The sequence below is a fragment of the Aedes albopictus genome, chromosome 2 (genome assembly GCF_035046485.1).
Source record: "Aedes albopictus strain Foshan chromosome 2, AalbF5, whole genome shotgun sequence".
In the NCBI taxonomy this organism is placed as follows: Eukaryota; Metazoa; Arthropoda; class Insecta; order Diptera; family Culicidae; genus Aedes; species Aedes albopictus.
Window position 1 is genome coordinate 423,902,158 of NC_085137.1, and position 25,828 is coordinate 423,927,985.

Genomic DNA, 25,828 nt, shown 5'->3' on the forward strand with positions numbered 1-25,828 from the left:
GTTGGGTAATCTTATTTTGATATGATCGAGTTATTGAGATTCATTCACTAAATTATATTTCAATAACATACTTTGTTGTAGACCAAGTTTTGTTATTTTTTTACCATTGAAAATGCACAAATATGTGATGTACTAACGGGTGGTCACTAAATAACGGGAATGCTTTGAATGTGCTCTTAAAAATATATGATCTTTAAAAATGGCAATCTGAATTTAACTATCATAAAGGTTTAACAATGTACGTCCATGGAAAATATAAAATTTAAGAAAGTTGAACGTAGTAATTTGTACAGTATTTTTTTGCAGTGATGTTGGAGCTACTGCTTTGTACGACTTTTCAGAGTTTACTTTCACGCATTTTCTGCGTCTGTGAAATCGTTGGTCAAAATAAATGGTTTCTCAGCTACCTTTAGCATCTACACACTCAAACAGTAATAAGAAAAAATGGGGATACTGACTTGTTTTTTTTTTTGCTTTGGTTGTAGCCTTTTCCCGTAAATGACATTTATAGAAATTTCCAAAAAATGTTATTTTTCTGTATCACCAAAACGTGTCGATGTAATTTGTGCACTGCGCACAGTGGCGGGCCTCCATACAAAAGTCGGACAAAACCTCAAATGTTAACCTAAATTGCTAAAATTCACAAGTTATGATGATTTTAGTTCCCTAAATTTATTTATGATATGAAACTTATCATATATTTTGATTTTAATATATTAGGGTGATTCAAAATTTTGAAATCTGCTGATAATGGAAAGTATGTAAAAATAATCGACAACAAGCAATCCCGATATGCTTTCTGAACGTAGGTTTTGATTAACCTTTTAATTTGAGGGTTCTTAAATCATGTATTGGTATTGAAATAAACTATAATTGTGTATTTGTTGTTGTTAGGGTGGTCCAAAGCCTTCAAAACTACATAAATCGTTAGAAAAAAATCGTTTACCCACGTTTTCTTTGAATGGATCAATTCAGATACATACCAATGTTGGCTGACAAGACGTGGTCTATTCTCAGGGACTGCCCATAGACCATGTGACATTTTACGGTGGGTGCACGGAGGTGTTCAATCGTTATGGGGTCAGATATTCTAATATAGTGAACTGCGTAAAATTTGAACTGCTTTTTATCAATTTCGTTTCAACAACTTCATATATGCTCTTCCGAGTTTGGGTTGGCGATCCCTTGTCGAAGCAACCGAAACAACCCTATCTATAAAAAATTGGCAATTCATATTCGCAATATTAAAGGGAATTTTTGATAAACGATCATCAGAGGTCGGTATTCATATTTATGAACAGTAGAGTTCCAGCAAATATTTTCAAAATCGTTATCACTCTGTGTGTCGTTCAGTAGAAATGTGTTTAACGAAACTGCATGATTAACATACAATAAAACTACAAGTTAAAAAAAAAAACAATATAGGGGTTTTACTTGTTCGTTTCATAAAATTGTGATTAAAATATTCAAAGATTGCCTTGGTGATCGCGACGTTTACGCAGAAAAATATTTAACGTAGCGTTTAACGCCGTTTAGTGAATGTCTTTTATATTTTATAGATGATTGTTGCTTTGAACTGTAGCAATGTGCGTGTAGAAAAGAAACATGTAGATGTCGACGAATTTGTGTCACTAAATATTGAAACTTCGCTAGAAGTTCGTGTAGAGATTACTTCCAAGGTTGTTGGGCAATTCTAACGATTAAGATTAATCGAAGAAACGATTAGCTTAAGAAGATCAATGAGCAATGGTTTGTAGTTATTTTTACATGTTTTTCATGATTGTTTTTGTCTTCCATTCATTTTGAACGTTAAAAGAGTTAGTTGTATCTGGTGAAGCAACATGTGGGTAGTCTCTAAGAAAATAAAGGCTTATTCATACTTAGTCATCACTCCTTTCGCTCTCCAGCTTACTGTTTTTAACTGGATCACCCATCTTCTTGTGTTTTTCTGTCAAAAAAATAAAATAATATTAAAAAAATAATAATAAAAATGTTAAAGCTGTGGCCATTACATTATCAGACACCCCCACCCAACCTTATGACCATTTGACTTGGTGAAAGTCTCTAACAAGAATGAAAATTACACTAAAATGTTAGTATAATTTGAACTAGGGGTAATTACCTATTCTCGGCCGTTTTGTTCTCTTCGTCTTTGTGGGTTTTTTGAAACCTATTGAAATCAGATTTTGTCTTAAATCCTTCCCAACTAAGCTGAACTATATGGCCAAGTTTCAGGCAATTTTGCTGACAAAAACCCCCCATGACGAAGAGAACAAACCAGCCAATAATACCCATTGTCACCCTATGTTAAGATTAAATTTAAACTTTAAACAATATCACATCCTCTACAACCATGCGGCTCCATTGTGACCTGATAGAAAAAAATATTTTTTTTTCGCTCTTAGCGCAAAAATGCGCAAACAGTGACCTATATAGCCAAAAACTAGACAAAATTGCACGTCAGATCCGGGATACGGCGTCGTTTTCTGATGTTTCCTAAACAAGTACTGGATCTCTTCAAAACGAAGTTTTTCTTCAAAATTTCATAAAAGTCAATATGTTTGCATATTGTAAAAACATAATAATTTTGTGATTGAATTCCAATCAATCACTGAAATGTTATGGTTATTCATACCCAAAAACACAAAAAATATTATCACATTATTCAAGCCTTCCTAACTTTTACAACGAACTCATGAAGGAAGCTCATAAAATAAAGACAATATATACTAATATTGTAGCACATAAAACTTCAACTTTGAAAAAATCCACAAGACTCAATTTTCGACTAAATGACTTGAAAATTTGGGGTATTCTTAGTTGAAGTATCTATAATGGAAGAAAAATATTAGAAAAATAAAATATTGAAGTCGATTTTTGAGGTTTTGTCCGGCTTTCGACCACTGTGCTGCGGTTCATTGTTGAACTTTTTTTGTGCTATTTTTTTTTATAACGAACCATTTACATGTTGTTCAATGTGTAAATGTGATTTGATGTAAATATTTGTTATTTAACAATTGATTTATCCAGCCCATGTCACAAAACAAGATTTTATTATGTGAAATGATATCATGCTTATTGGTTTTGCTAGTTTTCCTCTATTTCCTTCAGGATCTGTTTCTTGGGATGCCGAAATGTAGAATTCATTCAAAACCGGGCAGGTTCTAGTTTTATAATGGTTTACTATTAACTTTTTTTACGGTTGTTTTGAGCAATCAGTAGAGCCGTCCAAGGCGTTTTGGTAGTGCTTCCTGTTTCAATGTCGTTTTCTGCAGAACAGAATAAGTTGACACAAAATAAAAAATACGCTGACTTTGTGGATAGATAGACGATGGTTTTGTCTAAAAAATGTTTACTCTATGGACGCTTCTATTGTTTTTAATCAGCTGCTAAAAGCATTCCCGTTATTTAGTGGCCACCCGTTATAACACAGCAATAACAAGTTTTGAAATTCACTGCAAGATTCATTGTTATTAAGTTGTTATTGAATCTAACAAAACAAGTTCTTAAATTGGTCTTGCAGGAACATTTTTTCTTCTGCTCGGGGTGTCGGCTGATGTCCAACCACTATTTGTTGAATGCACATACCTTCCGTATTGGGCTCTCAGAAAGCAATCTCTGTGTCTGTGGCGTAGCTTACCAGGATATCGAACATGTCGTGTGGGGATGCAATGAGTATCGTGAGGTCAGATCTGAGCTGCATGAAATTCTCCGGGTCCGAGGAAAACAACAGAAACCCGTTAGAGAAGTGTTGGCAGGACTTGATTTGGAATACATGAACCTGATTTACCAGTTTTTGAAACGTGTTGATGTCAGAGTTTGATGTAGTACGTTCCTTGTTTTCGTTGTCCGCCCTTTGGTTTTGTTGTTCGCCCCTGTCTGTCGTCACCCCCTTCCGTTTGTCCTCTTCTTGTCGTTGTCTACCGATAAAGTCCTTTCTTTTTTGTTCCATTTCAGATAAGGACATTTTGCCCCATCAATGTTTTTAGTATAAGTTAGCAAATAATTTAGTTTAAGACCCCTAAATCCCTCCTTCCCAATTTTATTTTATTTATTTTTTATCCTAACCTCGAAACAGCCGCGAGTACTTCGGCTCCCCAAACTAACATAGCATTAAGGCAGTAAATATTGTAAAATGTAAAATATATTGTAAAAAAAACAACAAATGATTTCGGCTCAGTTATGCCCATGAGGCGCCCGAGCCTTCCAAATAAACGAATAAGTAAAAAAAAAAAGAAATCAGACTTTGGAATATTTACTTTTCAATTTAAAATTTGGAAGAAGGAAACCCACTTTGAGTGATTTTCTTTCGAAGTCTTCCTTAAGAAGGCAACACTTTGGTATAGAATTCCAAACAGGCTGTGAGTCAACACCAGTTCCACAAAACAAAAATACGGTAAAGGGTTTTCTTCAGAAAGATTTCAAATGGAGATCGCTCAAGGGGACTTTTCCCTCTTTCACAATTTAATGTTGAAGTAAATACAAACAACAAAAAAATGTTCTGCCTTCAATAATAAGAGTTTGTTCTTTATGTTTTAGCTTGAAAATGGCTTTTTCAGTCTCGACAAAATTCAAATACTGCTATTTAATTTCGTCGAGGACGAAATTAAATAGCAGTATTTGAATTTTGTCGAGACTGAAAAAGCCATTTTCAAGTAACATTCCATCACAGTCGCAACCAAAACTTTATGTTTTAGATCAAGAGCCTGCGGCGCACCCAAGATATGTTCACGGCGCACCAGGGCACCGCGGCGCACAGTTTGGGAAGTACTGGGTTAGATGGTTCAAGAACAAATTTTTGCTTTTATTTCCAGTACTTTTACTTATCTCAAACAAACCAATATCACATTTTGATCGTCAGTACTTGAACTCTGCCCGGGTAGGAACTTGTGAGGACCAGAGCTATGTTAGATGCTCTGCTTATCGACTCACCGTTTTACAGCCCAAAGGAGAACCTTAGAGATATCAATACCGGAATATTTGAAGGCATTTCTGGAAGAATCTCTGGAAAGCTTCCTCAACGAATGTGTTAATGGATTCCTTATGGTATCTTTGAAATATTTTTCAGAAGAATCGCTTTTGAATGTAATCGGTGAAAAACTAGCCAAGATTCATCTGTGGAGGGCATTCTTGGAGGATTCTTTGCCAGATTGTGGAGAATTCCCGAAAAAATAAACAAAGAAATGTATGACAAAATCCCGAAAGAAAATGGCCAGTAATTTCAGAAAGAATTCCTTGAGGAATCTTGGAATCTGGAAAAAATCCTGGAAATAATTCTGGAGATATCTCGAGATAAATTCCTACAGAAATCTATGAAATCTTCTTTTGGAAATCTTTGGAAAAATTTTGGAATAATTTCTTTAGAAAATCCTGACGAACCTGTTTACTTAGAAAGATGGGATTTCCGGTAAAGGGCAAGAGCAGATAGTGGGCCGTTTGTAACGATACTCCGTCACTAGACGCTAGGTAGGCTAGTGAGGTGAAAATTTGAATCCTGATCTACATCAGGATCCCGACTACTTAGAGAGATGATGTCTTCGACAAAGTTTAATGGTAAGCCATGGGCTTAGAGATTGTAGACACTATGGATCCGAAGGGATCTTCAGGGGTTCAGGGCGTTTCATAGGGAGTTCAGAGGGTTTCAGTAGCATTTCAAGAGATGTCAGAGCACTTTCACAGAACTTTTGGGATATTTTAGATCGTTTTATGGGGCTGCGGATGTTTCAGAATGTTTTTTTTTTTGATATTTTTTGGACATGTTTTTGGATTTTTTTCATGATGTTAGGGATGTTTCAGTCAATCTCAGGGTGTTTCAGGAGAGTTCTTAGGAACGTTTCAGGAGGATTCAGGGAGTTTCGAGGACGGCTCCAGGGAAATTTTGAGAGGAGCTCCAGGGGTTGCAGTGGGGTTGAATGGGCCCAAGCAAAAGGGAGCACCACTACTGCCCTGAAACCAATATAAATGCCGAAAGTATGAAACACTTCAAACGCCTCTGAATCTTCTTGAAACCCACCAAAATTTATTTGAAACCCCTGAAATTGTTTTTGAAACTCCCATGAAGCTTGCCTTAAAAGTCCCTGAAATATTCCCGAAACCTTTTACCACCCTCTGAAACGTCACTAAAAACCCTTGAAGCGTAAAGAAACCCCATAAAACCAACCCTCAAAACAATTCTAAAGCGCCTCCAAAATCCCCTGAAACTGCCTGAAACTCTTCTCAACCCCCTTAAACCACCTTATTTGTTCTCATCCAGTTGCCAGCGTCGTCTTTAGTTGATTACAAATCGAGCCGTGCTGTACAGAGTGTTCACGCCAAACATTAGTTCATTCCGGCTTCATCATCCAAACTTTATACAGTGCGAGAAATGCGTTTTCCATACAAAATAATCATATTTGGGAATCAAAATCTCTTTTTCTAGCGATTCGATTGTTATGGAATTTTGTCTGCAACCTGAAAATAACTAGAATTTTGGCTAGAAATATTAATCATCATCCATGAAAACGTTTATATCGACTTTTTAGATTCAAATAAATATAAAGACACATGTTTATATGGAAATAAGTGATTATTTTGTATGGGAAACGACTCTGTCTTTATACTTATTTCTCGCACTGTATTATTTTTTGATTCCTCGCCGCAATAGCCTGACCAACACCATTGAGCGTGCAGTGTCTGTGCTTTGCCACCAACGGCAAATCAAAATCGAATATGTAGTATGAATAAAATACCAAAATATCCTTTTTAACCTGTAATACTCCTCTTCAATCCACGACACAACGTTGCGTCGGTAAAACATTACAGTAACCCCTTGAAGCTTCTCTGAAACCCCCCAAAACTCTTCTGAACTCCTTGAATATCCCTAAAAACCTCTTGAACGTTCTCAAGATTAAAAACACCCTTTAGTCGTCATTGAAACACATTGAAACGCCTTGAAACTCCCTAAATCTCTCATGAAACCTGCAAACAACCTTCTAAAATCTCTTGAAACCTACTAAAACACGATATCAACGAGCCTGGAATCTCCCTGCAAACCACTAGAATGCTATCTTAATCCCTTGAAACCCGCTTAAACATCATTGAAACTAATCTGGAATCCCTTGTGCTACCCACTTAGACCCTACTGAATCTCCCCTTCCGTGGAACGTTCCTGAAACAAGTCAAACACAGATAGCACAAAGACATGCGCAGTGCCAAGCGGAGAGACTGCACTTAGAGTTGATTGTGTTGGCTCGTGGCTCGTCACACCCTATCTCTCTGGCTAAACCCTACCAACCGCAATACTGCCAAAGAAAACTTTTACCGAATGCTGTCATAGTTCCGAAAGGTGACATCAAGCTCTTCATTAGTGACTTCAACGCGAAGATTGATGCCGACCATTTGGACTATAGACTGCCCTTCTCCTACCGTAGACTTTCGTCCATAAAAAGAAATTAAAATTTGTATGAACTGCAGACTTTGGCCATAATCCCCGGCAATAACCACATCCCCCCCCCTAAACTGACGAACATTGACAAAAGGGCAGAACAAAACTATACTCTAACTACTATAACTTGCCGGGATACCACCAGAAATTTCATGCGAGATTTTTCCAGGAATTCCTTCTTTATTTCTTCAGATTTTTTTTCTGACATTCATCTAGCAAATCCTTACAGAAATCCTCCAAGAGCTTCTACCGATATTTTTCTAAAACCTTCTTTTGGATTCCTTCAGAAACTCATTCCGACATTCCTTCAGGAATTTCTTCAGAAGTTATTTCTAAAACTCCTTCCAGGATCTCTGTGGGAGTTTTCCGGGAACTTTTCCCAGATTTTTTTCAAGAACCACTTCCGGGATTCCTCCAGGTACTACGTGGATTCCTTCAAGAGCATCTTCCGACATTCCTCTGGGAACTCTTTCCGGGATTCTATCAAGAACTGTTTCCAAGATTTCTACAGGAACATCTTCCTCGATTCCTCCAGGATTTTCCATAGGGATTCCATTGAGAAGTCCTAGGATTTCTTCAAGAACTTCTTCCGGAATCCCAAAAACTTTTTTCTGGGATTCCTTCTTTCCTGCAGATCTATCTCGAATTCCTCTGGAAGTTCGTTCTTGAATTCTCGCAGATGTTTTTCACGAAAATCCACCAGGAGTTTACTAGGGATTCTCTCATTAAGTTAGTTATAGATTTCCTTATCGAATTACTCTTCATCTTCAAAAAAGCTTGGTATGAAAATCTTACAGGAATACACCGAAACATTTCTTAGATAACTCATCCATCTTGCAATAAAGTCCCCGGAGTCTTTTTTTTTGAATTTTCATTTTGTAGCTCATTTCGGATGTTTTTTCTCCAAAAAATGCTTCTGAAAATCTCAGAAAAAACTCCTGTAGACTTTCCTAAAGAACCTATTAGGAGAAGCTCTGAAGGAATTCTTGGAGGATTCCCGGAACTCTTTGACAAATCCCAGATAGAATTCCTCAGAAGCCCCAGAACGAATCATGGAAGGAGTTCCTGGAGGAATCCCATACTGAACCTTTTTAGGAATCCAATGGGAAACTTTTTGATGAATCACATAGGGATCTTCTAAAAAAGCACCAAGAATTATCTCAGATTCTTGGAGAAACTACACAAGGAATTCCTAGAGGATTCCCATTAAATCCGCAAAGAATCCGTACAGTACTTCCAGCAGAAAACATGGCCAATCTCTTGGAGAATCCTAGATAGAGCTTTTGAAGATATCCAAGTATAACCAAAGAAGTCTTGAAATATCTTCCAAAGATCTTGTTTTGCGAAACCATGGCGTAGCGATAGCCGTGTGTCATTTCCTGATTCACCACGCTGATACCGCACCATTCGCGTATTTACTGTTCAGCGGCGACAATACTTGTCGGTGAAATACAAAGGATGCTTGGGGTTATTGTGAACGGAAACTTGACTGCGTTCAAACGGTCTGCTCCTCCGTGTGTGTACCATTTCTTTGGGACTTGGTATCTCTGTTCTTTCCCGTTAAAGAAGGGTGGTTTGCAAAGAGTGATGGCAGAGGAAGAACGGGCGTTTGTTGAAAGCAAGAGTCTATTCTTCGATACCGAGGGTGCTGTTCGGCAAGAAGTTACAAACGAAAATTTCATATGATCTTCCTCGTTTTGCTTAGTACTTGAGTGTGATTACGGTCTTGCTGAGTTGCAAGTTTTGAATGTTTTATGGCATGAGGAACGTAGTTTGGGATCGTTTCATCGAAAATAGCTCGGAAAATCATGCAAAGCTTATGCTTGATAATAATGAAATTTTCTTTTGGCTCGATTTTTTTCGCTTGTCTTTAAAAACTGCTGAACTTCGACAAAAAATATTCAGAAGTTCAAAATTAACTTCAACTGTGCTTTCCAGAACATGAAAAGTTCCATTCCAAAATATTTTAGTAAATTTACCACACCTTCGAAGTACGGGAACTAACTATTCATTCATATAGGTATACTTTTTCCCCTTTTCTCTGAATCCACGAACCCTAACCAAACAGAAAATTTCTGCAAATTTCAGTTCAACATTCAAAACTATCAGACCCTGTGTCGCCCAACCCTCACCATCAGTCCCCGACGCACCAGTGCCATAAAAGATCTCCCAGTCCCTCCGAAGAAACCCCGGTTGTTGCCAAAAAACTCGTTCGTCGAATTCGGTCGGTTTCGGTACCAGCTAGGTACCTACACATACGTACGGGAAAACTTTCTCAATGCACTGATGCCTTCTGCCGGTTGGAATAATAATAAAGTTCCCACATTTGTATCCCCGATGTGACGCCGGGCTTCAAGATAGTGTGATACCGAAACCGGGCCAAAAAAGCAAAGTCCAGGAAACTTTTATATTCTTGCTGCCTGCTGCCTGCTGCCACACCACAATTCGGGAAGAAAAAACTTTCACCGTTGATCCCTGGGTTTGTTTTCACTGCTAGTAAAATGCTTCGAGTTGCGGGGGACTTGGTCGGTTCGGTGTTATACGTACGTATAAGTTCACCCGGTTCTTGGTTCGTGTTTCAATGAGGCTTCTGCTGCTTACCTGGATGTTAGGCCATCGGACCAGTCTGTTTCGACGGTGATTCGTTTGTTTTCACCTGCGTGGATGACGTTTTCCTGGTTGGAGGATTCTATCGGTGTGATTCCTGCAGAAAAATAGGAAAATTTATTTTTTTTAAGATCATAATTGGAATTAGGGAAACCCGAGTAGAAATGAATGAGCAATCTGGAACAAAATCATAGGCAGTAATAATAGGCATAACGTATTCATTCAAGAATTCCCTCTAGGAAGTTCCTCCGGAATTCCTCTGGGAAGTTCCTCCGGAATTCCTCTGGGAAGTTCCTCCGGAATTCCTCTGGGAAGTTCCTCCGGAATTCCTCTGGGAAGTTCCTCCGGAATTCCTCTGGGAAGTTCCTCCGGAATTCCTCTGGGAAGTTCCTCCGGAATTCCTCTGGGAAGTTCCTCCGGAATTCCTCTGGGAAGTTCCTCCGGAATTCCTCTGGGAAGTTCCTCCGGAATTCCTCTGGGAAGTTTCTCCGGAATTCCTCTGGGAAGTTCCTCCGGAATTCCTCTGGGAAGTTCCTCCGGAATTCCTCTGGGAAGTTCCTCCGGAATTCCTCTGGGAAGTTCCTCCGGAATTCCTCTGGGAAGTTCCTCCGGAATTCCTCTGGGAAGTTCCTCCGGAATTCCTCTGGGAAGTTCCTCCGGAATTCCTCTGGGAAGTTCCTCCGGAATTCCTCTGGGAAGTTCCTCCAGAATTCCTCTGGGAAGTTCCTCCAGAATTCCTCTGGGAAGTTCCTCCGGAAATCCTCTGGGAAGTTCCTCCGGAATTCCTCTGGGAAGTTCCTCCGGAATTCCTCTGGGAAGTTCCTTCGGAATTCCTCTGGGAAGTTCCTCCGGAATTCCTCTACGAAGTTCCTTCGGAATTCCTCTGGGAAGTTCCTCCGGAATTCCTCTGGGAAGTTCCTCCGGAATTCCTCTGGGAAGTTCCTTCGGAATTCCTCTGGGAAGTTCCTCCGGAATTTCTCTGGGAAGTTCCTCCGGAACTCCTCTGGGAAGTTGTTCCGGAATTTCTCTGGGAAGTTGTTCCGGAATTTCTCTGGGAAGTTGTTCCGAAATTTCTCTGGGAAGTTCCTCTGGAAATCCTCTGGGAAGTTCCTCCGGAATTCCTCTGGGAAGTTCCTCCGGAACTCCTCTGGGAAGTTGTTCCGGAATTTCCCTGGGAAGTTCCTCTGGAAATCCTCTGGGAAGTTCCTCCGGAATTCCTCTGGGAAGTTGTTCCGGAATTTCTCTGGGAAGTTGTTCCGGAATTCCTCTGGGAAGTTCCTCCGGAATTCCTCTGGGAAGTTCCTCCGGAATTCCTCTGGGAAGTTCCTCCGGAATTCCTCTGGGAAGTTCCTCCGGAATTCCTCTGGGAAGTTCCTCCGGAATTCCTCTGGGAAGTTCCTCCGGAATTCCTCTGGGAAGTTCCTCCGGAATTCCTCTGGGAAGTTCCTCCGGAATTCCTCTGGGAAGTTCCTCCGGAATTCCTCTGGGAAGTTCCTCCGGAATTCCTCTGGGAAGTTCCTCCGGAATTCCTCTGGGAAGTTCCTTCGGAATTCCTCTGGGAAGTTCCTCCGGAATTCCTCTGGGAAGTTCCTCCGGAATTCCTCTGGGAAGTTCCTCCGGAATTCCTCTGGGAAGTTCCTCCGGAATTCCTCTGGGAAGTTCCTCCGGAATTCCTCTGGGAAGTTCCTCCGGAATTCCTCTGGGAAGTTCCTCCGGAATTCCTCTGGGAAGTTCCTCCGGAATTCCTCTGGGAAGTTCCTCCGGAATTCCTCTGGGAAGTTCCTCCGGAATTCCTCTGGGAAGTTCCTCCGGAATTCCTCTGGGAAGTTCCTCCGGAATTCCTCTGGGAAGTTCCTCCGGAATTCCTCTGGGAAGTTCCTCCGGAATTCCTCTGGGAAGTTTCTCCGGAATTCCTCTGGGAAGTTCCTCCGGAATTCCTCTGGGAAGTTCCTCCGGAATTCCTCTGGGAAGTTCCTCCGGAATTCCTCTGGGAAGTTCCTCCGGAATTCCTCTGGGAAGTTCCTCCGGAATTCCTCTGGGAAGTTCCTCCGGAATTCCTCTGGGAAGTTCCTCCGGAATTCCTCTGGGAAGTTCCTCCGGAATTCCTCTGGGAAGTTCCTCCGGAATTCCTCTGGGAAGTTCCTCCAGAATTCCTCTGGGAAGTTCCTCCAGAATTCCTCTGGGAAGTTCCTCCGGAAATCCTCTGGGAAGTTCCTCCGGAATTCCTCTGGGAAGTTCCTCCGGAATTCCTCTGGGAAGTTCCTTCGGAATTCCTCTGGGAAGTTCCTCCGGAATTCCTCTACGAAGTTCCTTCGGAATTCCTCTGGGAAGTTCCTCCGGAATTCCTCTGGGAAGTTCCTCCGGAATTCCTCTGGGAAGTTCCTTCGGAATTCCTCTGGGAAGTTCCTCCGGAATTTCTCTGGGAAGTTCCTCCGGAATTCCTCTGGGAAGTTCCTCCGGAATTCCTCTGGGAAGTTCCTCCGGAATTCCTCTGGGAAGTTCCTCCGGAATTCCTCTGGGAAGTTCCTCCGGAATTCCTCTGGGAAGTTCCTCCGGAATTCCTCTGGGAAGTTCCTCCGGAATTCCTCTGGGAAGTTCCTCCGGAATTCCTCTGGGAAGTTCCTCCGGAATTCCTCTGGGAAGTTCCTCCGGAATTCCTCTGGGAAGTTCCTCCGGAATTCCTCTGGGAAGTTCCTCCGGAATTCCTCTGGGAAGTTCCTCCGGAATTCCTCTGGGAAGTTCCTCCGGAATTCCTCTGGGAAGTTCCTCCGGAATTCCTCTGGGAAGTTCCTCCGGAATTCCTCTGGGAAGTTCCTCCGGAATTCCTCTGGGAAGTTCCTTCGGAATTCCTCTGGGAAGTTCCTCCGGAATTCCTCTGGGAAGTTCCTCCGGAATTCCTCTGGGAAGTTCCTCCGGAATTCCTCTGGGAAGTTCCTCCGGAATTCCTCTGGGAAGTTCCTCCGGAATTCCTCTGGGAAGTTCCTCCGGAATTCCTCTGGGAAGTTCCTCCGGAATTCCTCTGGGAAGTTCCTCCGGAATTCCTCTGGGAAGTTCCTCCGGAATTCCTCTGGGAAGTTCCTCCGGAATTCCTCTGGGAAGTTCCTCCGGAATTCCTCTGGGAAGTTCCTCCGGAATTCCTCTGGGAAGTTCCTTCGGAATTCCTCTGGGAAGTTCCTCCGGAATTCCTCTGGGAAGTTCCTCCGGAAATCCTCTGGGAAGTTCCTCCGGAAATCCTCTGGGAAGTTCCTCCGGAATTCCTCTGGGAAGTTCCTCCGGAATTCCTCTGGGAAGTTCCTCCGGAATTCCTCTGGGAAGTTCCTCCGGAATTCCTCTGGGAAGTTCCTCCAGAATTCCTCTGGGAAGTTCCTCCAGAATTCCTCTGGGAAGTTCCTCCGGAATTCCTCTGGGAAGTTCCTCCGGAATTCCTCTGGGAAGTTCCTCCGGAATTCCTCTGGGAAGTTCCTTCGGAATTCCTCTGGGAAGTTCCTTCGGAATTCCTCTGGGAAGTTCCTCCGGAATTCCTCTGGGAAGTTCCTCCGGAATTCCTCTGGGAAGTTCCTTCGGAATTCCTCTGGGAAGTTCCTCCGGAATTTCTCTGGGAAGTTCCTCCGGAACTCCTCTGGGAAGTTGTTCCGGAATTTCTCTGGGAAGTTGTTCCGGAATTTCTCTGGGAAGTTGTTCCGGAAATTCTCTGGGAAGTTCCTCTGGAAATCCTCTGGGAAGTTCCTCCGGAATTCCTCTGGGAAGTTCCTCTGGAACTCCTCTGGGAAGTTGTTCCGGAATTTCCCTGGGAAGTTCCTCTGGAAATCCTCTGGGAAGTTCCTCCGGAATTCCTCTGGGAAGTTCCTCCGGAATTCCTCTAGGAAGTTGTTCCGGAATTCCTCTGGGAAGTTCCTCCGGAATTCCTCTGGGAAGTTCCTCCGGAATTCCTCTGGGAAGTTCCTCCGGAATTGCTCTGGGAAGTTCCTCCGGAATTCCTCTGGGAAGTTCCTCCGGAATTCCTCTGGGAAGTTCCTCCGGAATTCCTCTGGGAAGTTCCTCCGGAATTCCTCTGGGAAGTTCCTCCGGAATTCCTCTGGGAAGTTCCTCCGGAATTCCTCTGGGAAGTTCCTCCGGAATTCCTCTGGGAAGTTCCTCCGGAATTCCTCTGGGAAGTTCCTCCGGAATTCCTCTGGGAAGTTCCTTCGGAATTCCTCTGGGAAGTTCCTCCGGAATTCCTCTGGGTAGTTCCTGCGGAATTCCTCTGGGAAGTTCCTCCAGAATTTCTCTGGGAAGTTCTTCTGGGAAGTTCCTCCGGAATTCCTCTGAGAAGTTCCTCTCAGGATTCAGGAATTCCCTCTCGGAAGTTACTCCGGAATTCTTCTGGGAAGTTCCTCCGGAATTCCTCTTGGAAGTTCCTCCGGAATTCCTCTGGGAAGTCCCTCCGGGAATCCTGCGGGAAAGTCCTGCTGGGATTCCTCTGGGAAGTCCCTCCGGGATTCCGCAGGAAAGTCCTGCTGGGATTCCTCAGAGAATTCCCTCCGGGATTCCGTTAGGAATTCCCTCCGGGATTCCGTTAGGAATTCCCTCCGGGATTTCGTTAGGAATTCCCTCCGGGATTCCGTTAGGAATTCCCTCCGGGATTCCGTTAGGAATTCCCTCCGGGATTCCGTTAGGAATTCCCTCCGGGATTCCGTTAGGAATTCCCTCCGGGATTCCGTTAGGAATTCCCTCCGGGATTCCGTTAGGAATTCCCTCCGGGATTCCGTTAGGAATTCTCTCCGGTATTCCGTTAGGAATTCCCTCCGGGATTCCGTTAGGAATTCCCTCCGGGATTCCGTTAGGAATTCTCTCCGGTATTCCGTTAGGAATTCCCTCCGGGCCTCCGGGATTCCGTTAGGAATTCCCTCCGGGATTCCGTTAGGAATTCCCTCCGGGATTCCGTTAGGAATTCCCTCCGGGATTCCGTTAGGAATTCCCTCCGGGATTCCGTTAGGAATTCCCTCCGGGATTCCGTTAGGAATTCCCTCCGGGATTCCGTTAGGAATTCCCTCCGGGATTCCGTTAGGAATTCCCTCCGGGATTCCGTTAGGAATTCCCTCCGGGATTCCGTTAGGAATTCCCTCCGGGATTCCGTTAGGAATTCCCTCCGGGATTCCGTTAGGAATTCCCTCCGGGATTCCGTTAGGAATTCCCTCCGGGATTCCGTTAGGAATTCCCTCCGGGATTCCGTTAGGAATTCCCTCCGGGATTCCGTTAGGAATTCCCTCCGGGATTCCGTTAGGAATTCCCTCCGGGATTCCGTTAGGAATTCCCTCCGGGATTCCGTTAGGAATTCCCTCCGGGATTCCGTTAGGAATTCCCTCCGGGATTCCGTTAGGAATTCCCTCCGGGATTCCGTTAGGAATTCCCTCCGGGATTCCGTTAGGAATTCCCTCCGGGATTCCGTTAGGAATTCCCTCCGGGATTCCGTTGGGAATTCCCTCCGGGATTCCGTTGGGAATTCCCTCCGGGATTCCGTTAGGAATTCCCTCCAGGATTCCGTTAGGAATTTCCTCCGGGATTCCGTTAGGAATTCCCTCCGGGATTCCGTTAGGAATTCCCTCCGGGATTCCGTTAGGAATTCCCTCCGGGATTCCGTTAGGAATTCCCTCCGGGATTCCGTTAGGAATTCCCTCCGGGATTCCGTTAGGAATTCCCTCCGGGATTCCGTTAGGAATTCCCTCCGGGATTCCGTTAGGAATTCCCTCCGGGATTCCGTTAGGAATTCCCTCCGGGATTCCGTTAGGAATTCCCTCCGGGATTCCGTTAGGAATTCCCTCCGGGATTCCGTTAGGAATTCCCTCCGGGATTCCGTTAGGAATTCCCTCCGGGATTCCGTTAGGAATTCCCTCCGGGATTCCGTTAGGAATTCCCTCCGGGATTCCGTTAGGAATTCCCTCCGGGATTCCGTTAGGAATTCCCTCCGGGATTCCGTTAGGAATTCCCTCCGGGATTCCGTTAGGAATTCCCTCCGGGATTCCGTTAGGAATTCCCTCCGGGATTCCGTTAGGAATTCCCTCCGGGATTCCGTTAGGAATTCCCTCCGGGATTCCGTTAGGAATTCCCTCCGGGATTCCGTTAGGAATTCCCTCCGGGATTCCGTTAGGAATTCCCTCCGGGATTCCGTTAGGAATTCCCTCCGGGATTCCGTTAGGAATTCCCTCCGGGATTCCGTTAGGAATTCCCTCCGGGATTCCGTTAGGAATTCCCTCCGGGATTCCGTTAGGAATTCCCTCCGGGATTCCGTTAGGAATTCCCTCCGGGATTCCGTTAGGAATTCCCTCCGGGATTCCGTTAGGAATTCCCTCCGGGATTCCGTTAGGAATTCCCTCCTAGATTCCGTTAGGAATTCCCTCCGGGATTCCGTTAGGAATTCCCTCCTAGATTCCGTTAGGAATTCCCTCCGGGATTCCGTTAGGAATTCCCTCCGGGATTCCGTTAGGAATTCCCTCCGGGATTCCGTTAGGAATTCCCTCCGGGATTCCGTTAGGAATTCCCTCCGGGATTCCGTTAGGAATTCCCTCCGGGATTCCGTTAGGAATTCCCTCCGGGATTCCGTTAGGAATTCCCTCCGGGATTCCGTTAGGAATTCCCTCCGGGATTCCGTTAGGAATTCCCTCCGGGATTCCGTTAGGAATTCCCTCCGGGATTCCGTTAGGAATTCCCTCCGGGATTCCGTTAGGAATTCCCTCCGGGATTCCGTTAGGAATTCCCTCCGGGATTCCGTTAGGAATTCCCTCCGGGATTCCGTTAGGAATTCCCTCCGGGATTCCGTTAGGAATTCCCTCCGGGATTCCGTTAGGAATTCCCTCCGGGATTCCGTTAGGAATTCCCTCCGGGATTCCGTTAGGAATTCCCTCCGGGATTCCGTTAGGAATTCCCTCCGGGATTCCGTTAGGAATTCCCTCCGGGATTCCGTTAGGAATTCCCTCCGGGATTCCGTTAGGAATTCCCTCCGGGATTCCGTTAGGAATTCCCTCCGGGATTCCGTTAGGAATTCCCTCCGGGATTCCGTTAGGAATTCCCTCCGGGATTTCTTCAGGAATTTCCTCCGGGATTTCTTCTGGAGTTTCCTCCGGGAATTCTTAAGGAATTTCCTCCGGGATTTCTTCAGGAATTCCCTCTGAGATTCCTCTACCAATTCGCTCTGGAATTCCTTTGGGAAGTAATGGTAAGATTCTTTACCGTCTCTGATATAATTCTATTTGTAATTCCCAAAAATTGCAATTCATTTCTACTCGGGAATGTCGCGACCTCGCGCTCCAATTGTTCAACAACTCGCTTACCTTTGTACCAGAGCACCGTCGCCAGGTCGTGTGGTCCCTGCTGGATGACACAGGTCATGATGATTTCGCTGCCAGATTTCACAAATATGTCCGATGGTCCCAGTATCCGTGCTCGCAGTTCTGTAACGAAGAAACAAGGAGGGAATTGAAAAAAAATATATGCCAAATGTTTACTTGACCAACGAAATTCAATGCAGAAAATTCCCGGCGGGTCCCCCTGAGCGCGCAGAATGTTTGTTTGGAAAATATTTTTTAAATGCTTTATTCGGAAGTGCACTGCGCGCTCTGGCATGCAGCTCCCGTGAAGTAGTGTATACCCTAACAAAGCACAATCGGTGCGCTGGTATATAGCTGGTGGCAGGCGATGAACTAAATGAATTTCATTTAATTGAATGGTAAACTGAGTTTGTTTTTCCAGGGAACCGGTTTTTACCCAACCGCTATTATGAAATAGTTTTCGGTAAAATATCGTGTGCAGTGGAAACTGCCACGTTGTTTCGAAGCGTTCATTGTGAAAAAGTTGCTTGTGAAATAAAATAAAAGCAGACATATTTCCATTGCAACGACTTATTTAGATGGGGAACGGTTTTGTGACTACATTGCAACATATTTTATCAATTTTTTTAACGAATCGCTTCAAAGTAAGTATAGACGAACACATCGGAGTGGTCAAAAACTAACATACTTATTGCTTGGCATGAAACTTCGCACACACTTATTTTCCTGCAGCAATTTGAAAGTACAAATACTCTTCGGCATGTATAGATTCTCCAAATCGATTATAAGCTCATTAACGCGTTGACCCGCGATCCTCATCAGAGGAGCCCTTTGGCACTGTAAATTCCTTTCCAAAGAATGACACATTTTTGGAACGCACTCCACCGACAATAATCCCCCCGGGTCGAACTGCACAGAGATGGAGCTCAGCTGCCCGAAGCAGTTACCAGCCCGGTTCGTTGGTTGATTCACTGGAAAATGGCAACTACCTATCAACCACTCGGACCAACAACCATGAACGTCGCGCGGGAGAAAAGTGTACAGTGTGCACAGCATTTCTCATCATTCATTCATTATTTTCATTTCCTCGGTAATCCATCTCATCAAAGAAGAGGTAGCCATAAAATATGCACTCTCGCTCGTTGGCCCCGTTTTCGTAGGAGCATAGTGAAGTTGGGTGAAATTGATATCGAGATAGAATTGGTCAAATTAGCTATAAGGGTTTATTTATGCCAAAGACTCCTTTATAGAAATTCCTTCAAGAATTTATCCAGGGATTCTTTTAAAAATTCGTCCAGGTATTTCTTAAGAAAATACTCTAGTGATTCCGTTATAAATTTCTCCAGGATTTTTTAGGAGTCTTTCCATGGATTCCTTCTTTTATAGATTCGTGGTTTTAGAAATTTCTCCAGAGATTCCTGTAGGATTTTTTCTAGTTTTTTATTTTATTTTTGAAAATCCCTCACTGATTTCACTGGGAGTGGGAATGCTTCCAAGAACTCTTCTAGGAACATCTCCACAGATCCCTTGAGAAATTTCTCCAGCTATATTTTAGGTATTCCCACATGAATTCCTATGGAAATTCCTTTGGGGATACTTTAAACATTTCTTCAGAGATCGTTTCGGAATACCTTCAGATATTCCTTCAGAAAGTCCCCCATGGTTTTCTGGGTATTTCCTTCAGGAATTCCATCCATGATTCCTTTAGAAAAACCTGCATGTTTCCTATGAATTCTTACAGGGATTCCTTAAGAAGGCCCCCTGAATTCCTTTAAAAATTCCTCTAGCGATTGCTCTAGATATTCCTCCAGCGAGTTCTTCAGGAATTTTTACAGGCATTACTTTGAAATTTCCTCTATTGATTCACTTGGAAAATGTTCCAGAGATTCCTTCGAGGATTGTACTAAGAATTCCTGTGGCGATTTCTTCAGTAATTGGTATAGCATTTATAAAATAAAAAAAAAAAACAAGTATCTGCGCATATTTTTAAGGTAATTGTATGGGAATTCCTTTTGGAATTCATCTTGACAAAAGTAGGATTCTTCTAGGGATTTTATGTGGGTACTTCTAAGATTTTTGTCAGAAACTGCATTAGCAATGCTATTAGTAAAAAAAGACACTACATCATCTTCAGCCAGAGGCTGCACAGACTAAACATTACATACACGAGACAACGGACAACACACACGGAATTTTCCGTTTGACGAAAAGTTTTCCCCGACTGGAACGGGAATCGAACCAGCACTCCGAGGCTAACGAAACGCCTAGACGGCTGACGCCGCTAACCTCACGGCCACGAAACTCACGGTAGTAGTTCCATTATAAACTCCTTCAGGAAATCCACATGACATTACTTTTGTCGTTTCTTCATATTTATGAAATTATTCGTGCAACAAGTGAAATTCATCTATAAATTTAATGGAGGGTTTTCCAAAAAATCCTCAAGAGTTGTCTATACGATTTTTTAGTGGCAGGCCTAGAAGAATTCCTTCATGGATTCTATTAGGAATTCCCTAAGAGTTTCCTCTAGAAATTCTTTGGACTCTGGGGATTCCTCAAGAGATTCCTTTGGAATTCCTTTAGCAATTCATTTAGAGATTCGTTCGGAAAATTCTTTAGAAAATCCTCCTGGAATGCCAGCAAAGATGCTCAATGATATGTCTTTGGTATTCCGCTATAAATTACTTTTGGGATTTCTCTGGATATTCCTTTTAGAGTTTTCTAGAATGATTTATTAATTATTCCTTTAGGTACTTGTTTGTGGATCAATTATTAATTTTTTAATCTTTCAGGGATTCCTTTGAGATTTCACTTTAGTAATTCCATCATGGCGTCCACCTAGAACTTCCTTAACCCTAGTAGGATTATGGGGTCATTATGACCCGAGCCTGGAACACACACTACGTCATCGTGGATTTCACTAGGGGTTCGGGGGTTTGCTCCAGGAACTACTTTCTCTATGGGTATCTCAAGGATTTACTATAAAAAACTACAGGGATTACATTTGGGACTTCTCTAAGAGTTCATCTATATATTGATTCTGAAATTTCTTTGAGGCTTTCCTCTTTCATTGGCCCCAGAAAGCTGTGGGAGTGGGACCTTCTCCTTCGATTTTATTGGAAACTCTTCCAGTTATTTTCCTAGGATCTATTCTTGTAATTTCTCATGGCAAATTTCCTCTAGGATTTTATTCGACGATTAAGATGGAAATAATTTAAAAACTCCTCAAAAAAATCCTACATAAAATTCTCTCAGATTTAATAAATGTGTATTCAGAAATTTCCCTAAAAAAAATCACTCCAGTTGACCTTATACAGAGAAGATTGGCTGGATCTTTTACAGAATTTCAAAGCAGTGACCCTGGGATTAATTTGTGGTGAGTTCGATTATTCTTCAGTGGCTCCAAGAACTCCCTTGAGTAAATGTCATTGTATCTTCAAAAATATGAATTATTATTCACACTCACACATACTCAGGCATCTATGTTTCTATCAAATGGTGGATCTTACGATTGTACACAAGTATTCAAGAACTCCCTGGAGCTAAAGCCATCTGATCTACAAACATAACACTAGTTTACAGCATTTTTGAACTCGGTAAGCTGATGATCATTTTTGGTGTAGAATCATGCCCTGAGTTCGAAAACGCGAAGGAAAAAAATTGCAGTAGAGCAGAAATTTTTTCGACTTTCCATACAAGGTTGATGATATGAAATCGATTTTTGTTCTATTTTTAAGCAAAGTCGCTCACTTCAAACATCTCATTCTCCGTAATCAATGCTTCGATTGAGCTGAAATTTTTACTGTAACTTGCCTACATATGATATCTCAAATAAACGTCGAGAAAGAATTTTTAAGTTGTTTTTTTCTTATTGTAAAAAATACATTTCTTCAAAAAATTTTGGGAATTTTGCTAAAATTTAAGGAGATCGTCCCTAAAACTCGCCAATATCTTGAATTTCATCAATCTAACGCAAAACCTGCATTCAGATGATCGAATGGTATTGTATTCAGCTTTTAATTTATGAAAAAAGATTTAAAATTGGTTGAACAAAACGCAAGATATTTGAATTTTAGTAAATTACATATTTTGAAAAGTTACAAAACTCGATATTGAGCTAAAACTCAAAAACTGTTCTACTTTAAATTTTTTGAAGGTCGATTTCGAAATCAGCACTAAATTGTGCTTCAAAAATTTTGGTCGTTGACAGAAGTTCACGACTTTCGTTTTATTTTGTAAACTTGTGTAATCAGTGATCTATCGGAGCACTATGAATGTAATTTACGCTTACACAGCCTCATGCAACTATGCGCTGTAGTGTCAAGTGGTGTGTTTATTGTCTGTTTGAGGATCTCCAAAAACTTCTTTGAGTTTTAGGTCATCGGATCTACTAACGTATTTGGTTGTTTCTTAGAGTTTCATGACTAAGGTTCATACATGCCCGTGTAGTTGCCGGCTTAGAATAGTATTCCTAATCTTTTATTTGGTGTACACTGGTTTGAAACAGAAAGGACTAGGGTTCCGATGCATGGTCAATATCGGTATCATTTCTTGACGTTCTCGTTTAGGGATCCGATTTTGACTGAAAAAGGAGCGTGTTAAAAGCGGAACCTATCAATCAGAATCCTTCCTTGCGATTATGTTGAAAATGACTACTGTAACAAAACCGAATACTTTATAACTTCTCAATGGTGGTAAAGTAATACGACATGCACTATACAAAGGACACGGGGTTTACCACAATAGATCCAAATATTGGTCGCAGTAGTTATGTCCCGAACAGAGAAAAAAAAAAGGTTCATACATACACAGCCTTACCATGGTGGTAACGCTTAGTAAACTTATGTTAAGTATGTAATATAGAAAAATGAAGAAACTAGAGTACGTAACGCTTTGAAATGTCATTTATACCGCCATGAAATTCACCTGAGAGCCTCTGAAACCCCCTGAAATCTCCTAAAACGCCCTGAAACGCATTGAATCACTCTCTAAAATATATCTGAAACCTCATAGAACGCCCTGAAGCACATTTAAATGCTTTGAAACGCCACTGAATCTTTCGTGATGTTCACCTGCGAGCCTTTGACGCTTCTCAAACTCCCCTGAAATCTCCTGAAATACCTTGAAACGTGTTGAAACGTCTTGAAACGCTCTGGAACGACTCTGAAACCTCAATTGAACGTCTGTGAAACTGGCCTGAAAATCTCCGAAGCCTCCTAAAACTCCTTGCTCACGTCCTGAAACGCCCTCAAATGCTTTGAAACGCATAACACATCTCTGAAACCTCTTTGAAATCACCCTGAAGCTCACCAAAAAAAACCTATAATGTTTTCTACAAATGGGTCGTCGATAAATGACGTAGCTTTTGGGGGGGGGGGGGGTGTTTGTGATTTTGTGACGAAGTGTGACGATAGGGGGGTAGGGGTTTGTGATATGCTACGTAGCTTTCTACTAGGTTTATAGAAAAAAATATTTCATATTTAATAAACTTTTTACTAAAAAAAAACTTTTTACTTGCATTAAGTATTATTATTCAATAAATTAAAAAAAATGCATGATTTTTTTTTTCCATTCACATTATTGTAAATAACAAATAATGGAAATAAATGCCGGCTTCATTTCATAAGACATGCAGCTATCGAACGCAACAACTGTATCTGAGAAAGTGGTTTTGAAATCCTGCGTAATGAATAATATATTGTGTTTGCAGCCAAAAATCAATTTCGCTGAAATGCTTCTCAAGACCAATAGTTTGCTGCTTGATATAGAGGGCACTGCACGCCGCTAAGGTTACACAGGATTTTTTTTAAGCTTTTGGCATTACAGCAAGATTCCAAGAGTTCCTTATATAGTTTCTACAGGACTTTATCGAAGAATTCTTCCAACAATTTCTTAAGGAACTCCTGTAGCAACTTTGTAAGGTATTTCTCATTGGGTTCTTCAAAAGTTTCCCAAACAGGAGAAGGATAACATTTCCACAGGAATTCCTACTGGGAATCCCATAAAAAAAACTTCTGAAAACATTTCAACAGTATCTGGAGGAATCTCAGAAGGAATCCTTGAAGGAACTTCCAGAAGAATTTCAGAAGGAACTCCTGGAATAATCATGAAAGGAAATAGAGAAATTTCAAAAGAAATTTCGTGGGGAGTGCCTGGGGGCTGTCCATAAAGCACGTGGTCATAGGGGGGGGGGGGGGGGGGGGGTTGACCAATGACAATTTTGTATGGACAAATTAAAAATTGTGTATGGACAAATGACCACGCGGGTGGGGGGGGTGGTGTGGGGGGTTGAAAAGTCCCAAAAAAATGACCACGTGGTTTATGGACAGCCCCCTGGAGCGATTTAGATGAAGCTTTCGGCGAAACCTTGAATAAATTTCTGGAAGAATCTTGGATGTAGATATTTGTAGATTGTCAGAAGGAACTCCTGGTTTAATTTCTGAAGAAAGCACGGAAGAAATAATTGAAAGAATCCCGTAAGCAATTTCTGAAGCAATCCCGAAAATAACTTTTGGGGAATCACAAAAGATTATCTGGATATAACTCCTGGTGAAATCTAAGAAAGAAAATCCTGGAGGAATTCCAGAAGCAACTATGGGAGGAATCCGTAAAGGGAGTCCTCGCAGAATTCTAAGATATCCTGGAGGAATCCTGGATGGAGTGAATGCTGGATGGAGGGATGCTGGAAAAAGTTACTGAAGGAGTCCCGGGAAAAAAATCCTGGATAAATCCTAGAAGGAAGTCCTCGAAAAATCTCAGAAGAATCCAGGAAGGAATTCCTGAAGGAATCCAAAAAGGAACACTTGGAGGAATCACTGAAGTAACTCCTGGGAGGGTTTTGAAAGAATACCGGAGGGGTTACCTACCGAGATCTTGGAATGTATATCTGAGTGAATTTCTGAAGGGAGCCAAGAAGGAACTCCTGGAAGAATCCCGAAAAGAACTTTTTTAAGAAACACAGAAAGAGATGTATATGTAGAGATATCTAATGCGATGTAGATCTGTAGAGATGTCTAAAGAAACTGCTGGTGGAAGAGAGGGGAAAAAACCTTGAAAGAACTCCTGAAGGAAACCATGGATAAACTTTTAGAAAAACCTTAGAAAAAAAACTCCTGGAGAAATCTCAGAAGGAGCTTTTGGAGGAATCTAAGAAGGAACTCCGGAATGAATTATTGGAGGGATCTTGGAAGGAACCCCTGAAGGAATACAATAAGGAGGAATTTTCTAATGGAATACCGAAAAAAATCCTTGGAGAAATCCCAGAAGGAAGTGCTGGAGGAACTAAAAAGGGAAAAAAAAGCTCCTGGAGAAATCTCAGAAGGAGCTTTTGGAGGAATCTAAGAAGGAACTCCGGAATGAATTATTGGAGGGATCTTGGAAGGAACCCCTGAAGGAATACAATAAGGAGGAATTTTCTAATGGAATACCGAAAAAAATCCTTGGAGAAATCCCAGAAGGAAGTGCTGGAGGAACTAAAAATGGGAATCCCAAAATATACTTCTCGAGGAATTCCAAAATGAACTGCTGTAAGATTTTTAGAAGTAACTGTCGTGGTGAATTTTATTCAAATGAAATCAATTTGATATTCGTAATAAATTTATTAGTGAACAAACTAATATCTTCGGAAGAGCTTCTAGGCTCATATGGTAGCAGAACGATGGGTGGTTTATTGAGTCATTAGCTTTGGTGATAATCTCCACTGGTTGCACCTATGGTCTTGATGTCGGCGATCTGAACCTGGCAGTTGGCAATGTTTCTTGCTATTGTTTCTATTAGCATACAAGTTAAATTTGAAATCAGAGCTAAGTTCTTAGTTCAAGTTTTTTACATGGAAATTTTGTTGAGGGGAGGGGGGGTGTTTAACAAGCTACGTCATTTATAGAGGAGGGTGTCTGAATTTGTGACGAAATGCTACGAGGGGGAGGAGGTATTACAAATCGCTCAAAAAAGCTACGTCATTTATGGACGCCCCCAAAGCCCCCTAAACCTCTTAAAATACCTTGAAATGAATTGAAATTTCTTGAAACGCCTTTAAAACCCTGTGAAGCTCACTTGAGAACCTATGAAACCCCCTAAAACTGCCTATGGTCGCATATCTCAGTGCCATACCTGCTGGCTTCCTATTCAAATGGAACAGTTATGCGATCAGAGGCAGAAAATCCCTCTGAAACCTCATGAATCGCCTGGAAACCGCCTCTGACCACACCTCACTACTCAAAACTTCCTTGAAATCCCTCTGACTCTTCCTTTCTAATTCCGAAAGTCTTGACTCTCCTCACCCTTGCATCTGCAAGCCACTTGCCCTTCTCAAACCTTTTTGCAATCTTGAAATCCACTTAGACAATGAGCTAAACCAAATTTAGGAAATGAATCCATTGAGGTAAAATTCTATTTAGGCAGTCCCGATTAAGGGATTAGTTGTGCTATCATATGCATATATGGAGATTATGTTATGCTGGAACATTTTGGAGATATAGCTGCAAATGTAGTGTAC

General features: G+C 42.1%; 1 protein-coding gene across 2 annotated transcripts in view; it reads right to left on the reverse strand.

The window, feature by feature from the left end:
- Window positions 1–25,828, reverse strand: part of LOC109426679 (zwei Ig domain protein zig-8-like) — a 362,720-nt gene that overhangs the window by 71,558 nt on the left and 265,334 nt on the right. For both annotated transcript variants that reach the window (XM_029869687.2, XM_062853565.1), the window contains exons 7-8: window positions 17,338–17,457; window positions 10,025–10,127 (exon numbers count right to left, since the gene is read on the reverse strand). In XM_029869687.2, coding sequence (XP_029725547.1) covers window positions 10,025–10,127; window positions 17,338–17,457 — 223 coding nt within the window. The remainder of the gene's footprint in view (window positions 1–10,024; window positions 10,128–17,337; window positions 17,458–25,828) is intronic.